At 38.5% G+C, this 10735-nt stretch overlaps 1 protein-coding gene across 1 annotated transcript in view; it reads left to right on the top strand.

Annotated features, from left to right (window-relative positions):
- Nucleotides 1-3893: 3893 nt before the first annotated feature.
- The window catches only part of fancc (FA complementation group C), a 69360-nt gene continuing 62518 nt past the window's right edge, over nt 3894-10735 (top strand). The window contains exons 1-2 of the mRNA XM_012971558.3: nt 3894-4137; nt 9182-9266. Of these exons, the coding sequence (XP_012827012.1) occupies nt 3979-4137; nt 9182-9266 (244 nt within the window). The 5' untranslated portion in view covers nt 3894-3978. The remainder of the gene's footprint in view (nt 4138-9181; nt 9267-10735) is intronic.

Below are 10735 nucleotides of genomic sequence, written 5' to 3'. Positions count from 1 at the left end.
CGCGGGCAACTAATCTCCCCGAGTTGCCATGACCCGCCATCCCACCGGCGAGCATGTAAGTTGCCGGCGGGATGGCACACGCGGCGGTGCGATTTCCCAAAAGAGATTAGTCGCCGGCGAACAGGGAGTTTTGTCACGGGCGACTAATCTCCCCGTGTGCCAGAGCCCTTAATGGAGCTTCCTATAGATCCTATCAGCTCTCTGTCTGTGTTTGAAGTGAAGGGTGGGCGTGTCCTAAAAGACCCTGCCAGAAGCACAGTAGGAGGGGGAGAGCCAATCACAGCTTTGCACACAAGCAAATACAGGCTTCAGTTCCCCACAGGTCAGCCTAGCTGCTGATTGGTTCCTATCCTACAGTTGCCTGTACTGAGAGCCAAGGGCTCAGCCAGCAGGAAGAGAAACAGGTGGGCGGGACTAGTGGTTTTGGTGGAATTTCTCAATAAATCCAAAACATACATTTTTTAAGCACAATCCTTCTATATCTAGAAGTGTATAATTCACTGGTACATTCATAATTTTATAAGATATATCTTCTTTAAAAAGTCAACCTCTCCACCCAAATAATTTTTTTTTAAAACATCCAACTGAATTTATAGACATGTAAGGGGGTGAACTACTGTTCTACATGCACAAACCAAGTTACCAACAAATGTATGTACCAAAAGATGCCTAAAGCGTCTGACAATGTACACTGTCACTGTGAGGCAAACCTAATGTACCCACGCATTCACACACGCAAACTCTCACACATGAACGCACATATTCCCTGACTTACTTGAACACACATGCCTGTAACCCCGTTGCGAAACACACCTAATCCACTTATTTAAGCATACGATCATAAAGGGACACAGATACTTGCTGCACCCAGGCAGGCAGCATTCCCTTTCCTAACCCCGAGCCTCTGCCGGCACCCCACAAGTTTACAGCGCTCAGCCCGCACAGTGTACCTACAGCACATGCAGTGTATCTGATTGACGTCATCAGAATGCGCCCAGGAGCGGAGACCCACCAGGGCTGTGACAGGAGCCCTACAGCTAAGAAGGAGAAAGTGAACTTATGGGAACTACTTCAAGGCAAGCGATTCAGGGGCAAATATTGAGTCCCCTGTTGTAATAGTTTTCTCTGAATAGCTCGGGTGCGAGTGGCCTTTATGAGAAGGGATCATCTGGCGTGGGTATTCAGTCTCACAACTTCCATTCATACCGCTGAGCACAGTGTATGTTCCTGCAGTCCCCATGTAGAGTCCTGCAGTATCTGCCAGTAATTCTCACCAACATAGATAAGCTATAAATTATGAAGAGTATGTGAAAGTTTCTTGTTGCTAAAAGTATAGTTAGGGTGTCCTGTAGTTGGGTGCCAAGCTATAGAAAAAATGACTTAAAAGCTCATGTGCCTATTTTGGAGTTTACTACAGGTATGGGACCCATTATCCAGAATGCTCGAGACCTGGGGGTTTCCGGATAAGGGATGCTTCCGTAATTTGGATCTCCATACGTTTAGTCTACTAATAGATTATTTAAACATTAATAAACCCAATAGGATTATTTTGCCTCCAATAAGGATTCATTCTATCTTAGCTGGGATCGAGTACAAGGCTCTGTTTTATAATTACAGAGAAAAAGGAAAGCATCTTTAAAAATTAGAATTATTTGCTTATAATGGAGTCTGTGGCCTTTCCGTAATTCGAGAACTTTCTACATAACAGGTTTCCGGATAACGCATCCCATACCTGTACTTTTTTTATACAATTAAACAATGCGGTTAAAGGGATGCTGTCATTAATTTTATGGTGTCGAATTTTCATTACCACATTGTACTGTATGCCTTGCAAAATAGCTCTTTCCACCATTCCACCAAATAACATCTTTCCACCAAAATGTATTTTTAAACTAATGGATGTTTTTGTAATTAAAGTTTTAAAAATGTTGTGCAGGCAGCTATCTCTGTTAATTAAGCATGATCCTGTGCAAAAACAACTAGCAGTCTGTCAGTCGGTAGATTGTGACAAATGCCAGAGGGACTATTGTAAGATGACTTGCACTCTTTATGGGCACTGTGGGAGGCTGATGAGCCTCTGTGTACTCGAAATGCCAGGCCCTATTTTGAATCTCATTCCGAACCAGCTTTCAGGCAGCAATTGTTTCAGCTTTTCAATTCTTATCATCATAATACTCATTAGAATATTTTAATAACCGCCTGTACTAGCAGTATTTCCATTGTTCTTTGACACACAGGACATTTTATCCCTTGGAAGTCAGTGGCAGCTAAAATGCCCTGTCACCACATCTTGTGTGCTTGCCATGGCTCATTCTTTTGATATTTTAAGAAGGTGTGACAGATAGGGACATTTTGACCACTGGTGGTTTTCCATGACAACAGCAGCAGTCATCCTCCCCACACACACATACTGTAGCCCTTATGGTAAACATAAATGGAGAGTTTTTCTGCCTGTGGGAATTCCCCACAAGTGATAAAACAACTGCAAATACTATTTCATAACACTTACCCGAGGAATTTGAATTATGTAATTGTGTAGAAGAAGGCATTTTCTCACAAATACATGGTTCAAATTATTTGGACTCCACAATAAAATTTCAGTTATTAAATTGCTTTAATGCATGTTTTGAGGACAATGGCTGATGTGTCATGCAGTTTTACTTTGCATCAGTATTACAGTAGTTACACAGAATTAAAAAAAATCCAGAAAAATTATGACAGCATCCCTTTAACTCTTCGGTTGCAGAAAAAGCCTAATATTAGCAGTCATCTAAAACTGCAAAAATCTCAGATATCGCAGAACAACTGGTACTGGCATCTATAGAGTATTTATTGAAAGCAAATGCTATTGGCATCTATAGAACAGTATAGAGGGAGACCAACTTGTGCTAAAATCAATAGAGTATTATATAGCTTGGACGACAGGTATTGGCATACGTAGAACATTATACATTAAAAGCACCATTCATCAGTATGAGAAGCACATTATAGTTGTCAGTTCTGGTGGTTCTCCCTTTATAAAGTATTTTACAGAGAAAGCAATAGGTACAGGCATCCAAGTAATTAGTGGCATCTTTATGAAATTGTAAAGGGAGAGAAACCAGTACTGGTAGAGTACTATTGATATTTATAGGTACTGGCATCTAAAGGATAATTTACAGTGAGGCAAATGTTAACAAAATATGCTTTCCTTTCCAACCCCTGGTTCTTTTAAAGAAGAAAGAGCAAGAGAGAAATGTTGAGAGGTTGTGGTTGCAGGGGTTCAGAATTTGTTAAAAAAAAGTAGGATATAATATTCCAATGCAAACTGATGTTTATTTACAATGCAGTGTACAGTAAGAATGCATGATACATGTATTTAAACTGCATCATCTCTGTTACACACTCGAATATATTTCATTTACAAGTGTCCTTCAATCAAGTCAGCCCATAATATATTTATGCTGGGGCATCCCTTGTCTAGCTGTTTGGATACAAGGCAGGCTGTTTTGGCTTACTTCCAGTCGACAGTTTAACATGGGGAAATTAGCAGCCGTTTACTTCATTATCAATACTTTTCCAGCAAAGAATAACAGAGATCACATTTAGCATTATTTGGTACTAGCATTGTTTGGAAAAAAGACTGTAAAATATATTAAAAAAAAGTGCAGTCTATTGGACTGATTATAACAGGGATGGTTCCACGGTCTAGATTTCAATATGTGTGTCTACCCAGCCTTTTAACTGGAGATCAAATTATATTGCTCTTAACAATGTTTCACTTCTTATCCCATTGCTAGTTGAAAATGGATTGCATCATTAAAGATAAAATGCAAGATTTTTATGTTAGCCTACCAAGATTATTTTACCACATTGGCAGCTATAGTGATTTGTTCTTTTGTAATTTTAGATTTGGAATCACTTCACTTCTTTCATTATTGCACCATCTAAACACCAGGTAGCCTGGGCCAGCTGATACTTCTGTTCTTATTCTTGGTCATGGCCCAGGCTATTCCAGTGTTGGGTTTAGAATTCTGGCTCAAGAAAGCTCAAGAGTGGGATCAAACAGTCATATTGGAATCCCAGAAAGATGTCTGCCTTCACTTGCCTAAATTACAGGAGTTTTTGCAACAAGTTTATGAAACTCTAAAACATATGGTAAGTTTTTTTTATTAAACTAAACTGGCTTTTCTTCAAGACTGATTGAAAACAGCTAATACCCAAAATGTTGTCAGTTCTTCAGTCTCTCTTCATTACAAGGATTTTTGTATTAACCTAGTAGTGTTTCCCAAAACAAAAACTATTTCATTGTTATCTAATATATATACGCATCAATTCTGTTTTAGTTTAATTACCTAAATATCACATTTAAAATTAACTTGGCAGTAAACTGTCACCCATTGAAGTCTTGGAAGTGTCAAGTATATCCTTCTGGCTGTTTGGCTGCTAAGAGTCAGCTCTGTATATTTTACACAAAAGGGGTTAAATGCTAGATTTGTCTTACATGCATGTGTTTATCTATGTGAAATGGATTTCTTTTATATATATATATATATATATAATTAAACTATCCTTTGCTCACTCAATTAGTGCAAGCCTTATTATCATTTTTTATGTCAAATTACTGGCAAATACCAGGTCCATGTACTTAAGATTAATGTGGCTTGTAAATAGTCATAGTAAACAACAGAATATCTGGCTTGCTAGCTATAACTGCTTCAGAAGGCTAATAATAATGATTTATCACTGGCTGTAATGAGCCAGCTATACTGTTTTGCTATTTGTGTTCTTATGTTGGTACAGTTATTAGGTTGGCTCTCGATGGACTGTCTCTGTGCATGGCCCCAGTAAGTCTAGAGTTGGCCTTGCATGTAAAACCAAAGATGTTATGTTTATTGCACCAGCAGGAAATGGTTATCGTTTTATTTATTTATTTATTTTAGATATACATTATTCCTGTTCAACAGCAACTGTAAAAGCTTATATTTAAGCTATAAATCTTATGAGCAGGTAGAGAATAGCTCAAGTAAGCTACTGCGGGGAAAGGACAAACAAGTTCCTAAACAGAGAAGAATTTCATTGGTGGTCTGTTAGGTTTTTATTGCATTTCACAATCCCCTTAATGTAGTGTTGTTCAATTAGTTCTATAGTGGCTAGTTCTTTAAATAAGGGCAAAGAGATTCATCAGTCAGGTTTTCTAACATCAGTCCTCTGCTTTTATTACCCTTCAAAAGTGCCCTGGCAAATGTGTTTGTATCATCAAGTAAAGTTATTTTGAAACATAACATCTGCTTGCATACTGTGCCTTGCGTAATTATTCAACCCCTGCACCTTCCCAGGAATTAAAATAGATTTCATTAGGATTATCATTTACCTACACAACATATTGACTTTAAACATGCAAAATATATTTTATTACTCTCCATAAGTTAATTCAAACAAGAACATTTGTTAGTTTAATAAGTATTTATCTCCTGATATTTAGGGAAACCACCTGTAATTACAAATGGGAGTCTTTTTGGGTAAAGTACATATAAGCTTTGCTCACTGTTTGGATATTTTTAGTATAATGTAGTTAAAGTTTGTACAAGGTCTAGTAGCCAAATGAGATTTGTGCTTTCACGTGTGCTTTCAACCAGGTGCCCAATAAATGCAGATTGGTTGATATGGGTTTGTAGACCTGGCACATATTTGTGCTTTTTATTGCATCTTTTAGATTGTATCTCTTTTGGGCAGGGCAATGTTCACCTCTTGTTTTACTTATTGGTTGTTTTTGTATGTAAATCTGTATGCTCAGTGCATATAGCCATTTATTGTACAGCACTTCAGAATATGTTGGCACTATAAGGACATGTTAATAATAATAATTATTATTATTATGATTACATGTTTTATTTGAGAATTCTTAACCTAACGCAAACAACTCACTCCACTCAGGTTCTATAGTCCAACAAGCTAATGCCAGCACAAGTCAGCTATTTTCCAACTCCCACTTTACTTGTAACAATACATTCCATATAAAGGTAGTCCCATAGATGTTCGCTCCACTGCCTCTGAGAGCCCTGCTTACAAAGTTTTAGTCTCAGTTGGACAGTTGGTCCCAGGCTGCACTGCCCTTTATTGTAAGGCCATGGATTTAAAATGTAAAATTCCATCACTTTATTATTTTAGTTTAAAAACATAACTCATCACACAAAAAGACTTTACAGAGGAGATCACATGCTTTTTGCGTTTCGTAGCACCAGGCTACTTCCTCCAAATCAGTCTGATCCCATAGGTCAGGGGTGGGCAAACTTTTTGGCTCAGGGGCCACATTAACTAATAGACGGGCCGGACCGGGCCGGGACAGCATTACACCCGGGGCTGCCATCAAAAATTATGGGGCCTCTCAGCTCCCCCCCAGCGACCCGCTGCTTCCTCCGTCCCGTCCTTCTGTTCCCCGGCTCCTCAGTGCATTCTTTTATATGGTTGCGCCCCGTGCGTGCTGACGCTGTGTGCACGCACGGGGCGCAACCAATCAGGGCCCGTCATTCTTTTAAGGGGGCCGGAGACGGCGGGCCGGATTGAAAGGGCTGACGGGCCGGATGTTGCCCGCGGGCCGTAGTTTGCCCACCCCTGCCATAGGTCCTAATACCATTTGTAAACACTTCCTGATACACACCTACTAGCCTTTAAAAACATTAGCCCCTCAATATCCACATAAATATCTATAAGTTTTTACCTTATAAGCAAGTGTAACCAAATAGATTAAAAAGCATGTAAATAGATTGATATTAGCAGGCCGTGGTTTCCAATAGGAAAATGAAAAAGACTTCTTGTTCATCTCAATTCAAAATCAACTTTCCTAACTTGGTGTCTTGGTTTATTAGTCATCTAAAAACTAATGCTTGCAGATCCATCTTTGGCTTCTAAAACATATTTTGAAATGGCTGATTTTTTATGGCCTCTATTAATGACTGACAAGTGTTCTAAAAAGCAGCTCCCCGCTTTTGGCATGGTTTTAACCCACAGACGCATGGTTTGTTCCTGAAAGGATGTATTATTAATAAGAAGCAAAAACTGTCCAACTGGAATGGCGCTCAGTACTGTAGACGAATGTCCATTACCTGCATGCAAAAGGTGTTCCATGTAATGGGCTTATGATACAAACTAATTTCAGTAGCCTCGTATCTGTTTCATGTGTAAATTCTATGCCTCTAGTAGTCCTGTTGCAATAGTCTACAAAGACTTGTAACAACTCCTCATCTTCATCGCAGATACCTAAACAATCATCGATGTATCTGTAAAATTTAGCTAGCCTTGATCTAATGGGTTACCATCTCCAAAGACATAGAGCTACTCCCACCAACCCATAAATAAGTTAGCATATGTGGGAGCAAAAGAAACTCCCATTGCAGCTCCACACTTTTGGGGATAGAACCCCCCATGAAACATAAACTAATTAGTGTCCAACATCTAATAATGAATACAAAACTATTCTCCAATTCTGAAAACCTTACAAGATCTATACCTAGATAATGTTGAATGGAAGAATATAATGCCCATGCATCCACAGAAAACCACCACCCTCTATGTGGTAGCAGCCAATAGCAAGTGTGTAAACATAGTTCCTAAGCCTGATGTCACTTTTAGGCACTCCTTATATATTCTTTTCAGATTGGCTCCCACAACCTGAGACAGCCCAGACTTCTTGAGAAGTGTAAGTAGGGCTGTCTGAGTCAACAGAGAGGACTGGATCCTCTATCTTTATACTGGTAAGACAAAAAGCCACTGATTCAGACCACTGACCAAAACAAACCTCTTTGGCTATCCTCATGTTGGTTGCTAGGCCAAACTTTAAGCCCTTTGTCTGTGTGGGTGGGCTGACAACTCGTGCCCCAGGTCTACTGCAGTAATACATACCAATTACCTCCTCCTGCCTTTTAAAAGGTGAAACAAACAAAAAAATGGTTTACGTTCTGAGACAGAGCCTGTCATTCTAGTTTAGGTGTCATGGCCCAGTGGCTAAATTTTTTTAAAATAAATAATGTTAATAGTAGGCATTGTATTGTCCATTTATATACAATATTATTAAGATTTATGGAGGGATAAACAGTCACAAATAATATTCATCTCTCATCTGTCTAGCTGTTATTGCACAATAACAACCCCGCCACCTCCATTACTTTAGCCCCTTTGAGGGTGCACTTATGTATTTTAGCGCAGGTGACAGGTAAAGGGTCAGCTTGTGTTTTGAACAGCTTGTACAGTGCAGGTCCAGTAATTCAGGCCCTATGCACATTGTAGCTTTGGGCTTTTAACATAAAAAACTAACCCTGCTAGCATCAGTTATAGTAGGGCCCATGCAAAACAAAAGCACACTGCCCCCTGGTGCTGGCACATATTCTCAGTGTCTGTTTGTATTTATGTACCTAATAGCGTAAAGCAGCATATTAAGCACTGGGGAGGTTTATTTTTAACAACTAGTCACAGTACTCCATTCCACTTATTTGTTATATTTACCTATTTTTCTAGATTAGAAACATCTCTTACAAGTATACTTATTTTTGAAAGTCTTTGTGTACAGTTTTTTGCCTTGTAGGTCTGTTTAACTATACATCACATGATTTGCAACACAGAAATTCTTATAGCCAAATGGTACAGTAAGTGTTAGCAGGGCTCATGTTATTTTAGGACATATCCAGACCTTCTTATTAGTCCTTTGTGCCAGGCCAATGCCTTAGGGTCAGTAAGTAATGTTTTTAGGTGGGGACTTTTAAAAATGCCAGGTATCTGAGAACATTAACCAGAGACCATGGAAGTAGCATGAGTGGAACAATTTTCACATTATAGACCAATAGTTCGGTACATGGTAGCCAGTTTAACACTATTCTGCATGATTGATGCTGAAATCTGCTTGATGTCAAGAAACATGTAAGTGGCCAAGCTTCTAAACACAAGGAGAAAAGAAAAGTTTGTAATATAATTAAATGTTACCCTAAGGACACATATCTAAGCTAAACCTGCTGTTGGATAAAATTACAACCCTCCCTTGAAAGGCCTGCTTTCATTAATCCTTTTTAACCTTTTCTGGCATAAACATCCTAGGTCTTGGATACGTTTAAGGTTTAACAGGTTGTGTTTATTGGAAAACAGATTTACATTTATATCGCTGAAGCAATTTAAATTAAGTTTGCATTGCAATATGTTTTATTTCTTCTAGAGTCCAAGTGCAGCAGTTGAGCAATTTCCTCCAATCGGTCAGCTTCTTGGAAGGCTGTGCGAAAATAAATTTGTTGTGGGGCATGGTAAGGACTGTTTATCATCTGTATTGTACCAGTTGCCTGTTACTGTGTGTCCTTCTATTGTAGGGTTGTGATGTCAAACAAGCAGACTCTCTTTTTGTGAACATCAGCTGCAGTTAAGTGTACTGGTAATAAATCTACTATCCAAAATACTCGGGCTCTGTGGATAAGGGATCTTTCCGTAATTCTGATTACCCTGACTTAATTCTACTTAAAACATTTAAACATTAAATAACCCAGTAGGAAAGTTTCAATACCAATAGATTTATACAGCTTACTACAAGGTACTGTTTTATTATTATTATATATAAAAAATTAGATTTATGTGCTTAAAATTGACTTGAATGCCCCTAATTCTGTGCTTTCTGAATAATGGGTTTCTTGATAAGAGATCTTGTCTGTACTAGATTGACTAGTGATCCCCTTCCAGAGGACAAGGCAAATGGCATGAGGGGTGTTTTGTTCATTGATGCTATCCAGTGGAAAACAGCAGCTCTCAGCAGCAGAAAAAATGCCCCTGGCCACATCTCACTGCACCTCTCACTGCTCCCCAGTTGCCATTAGACTAGGTGGGCTGAATTGGTCTTGAGGATGCAAGTGATACTGCATTTTTTTAATGTGAATGTTAACTGACTCAAAATGGTGATGCTACATGGGATTTTGTAACCTAAGACTCAAAATATAGACTCTGTTTCTTGGTAAAACCCAAGATAAATGATACCGCATGTGCCGTTATTAAAAAGCCAAGAGGAAGCAGATTTTTCTGGCACTTTTCATGTTTGTGCTGTATCTTACACTTTAGATTACAGCCCCCAGTCACATAAGCTACACTAAAGATTGTTAACACATATGGAAATTTGAAGCCTATTCTGTTTTTAAGGCATTCCCTAAAATTATTTCTCATTTATCCTTTCCCTGCTAAGACAGATGGTTCATTTCTTTATGTCACCTTTTACATCATCACAGTACTATTTTTACAGTGTCAATCTACAGCTACTTTGCTAGTGTTTAAAAACAGCTGGAATTTATCATTTCATTCCTTAAAAACATAGTATAAACATTTGTGGTCTTTATTGTTTTTTTTCTTGTTCAAAGCTGTTTTTATACTCAATTCTTTAGTAAGCTGAGAAAGCCCACCATCCACCCCATTCCTTAATTATACTGTTTTTAACATATTCCCTCCTCTGTTAATGCTGATCATGCAGTATGTATGTGGGGAGCCAAGCAAGCAGTTAAAATGATTTTACTACTGTGGTTTAGTGCCTGGCTTAGTATCTCATGGTGCTACGGGAAATCATAATTGTATTGTCGAAATCTCATGTACAGTGCTGTGAAATATGTATGTAATATATGCTTTATAAATACATAATAATAATTATTGATATTTATTAATAATACTTAATAATAAATATCGACACTGTAGGTCGACTGTTTTTTTTACCTCCGACCCCCGCAAAAAAATTGAATTGAAT

Source organism: Xenopus tropicalis, chromosome 1 (genome assembly GCF_000004195.4).
Source record: "Xenopus tropicalis strain Nigerian chromosome 1, UCB_Xtro_10.0, whole genome shotgun sequence".
NCBI classification, from domain to species: domain Eukaryota; kingdom Metazoa; phylum Chordata; class Amphibia; order Anura; family Pipidae; genus Xenopus; species Xenopus tropicalis.
This window is presented reverse-complemented; position numbering and strand designations above follow the sequence as displayed.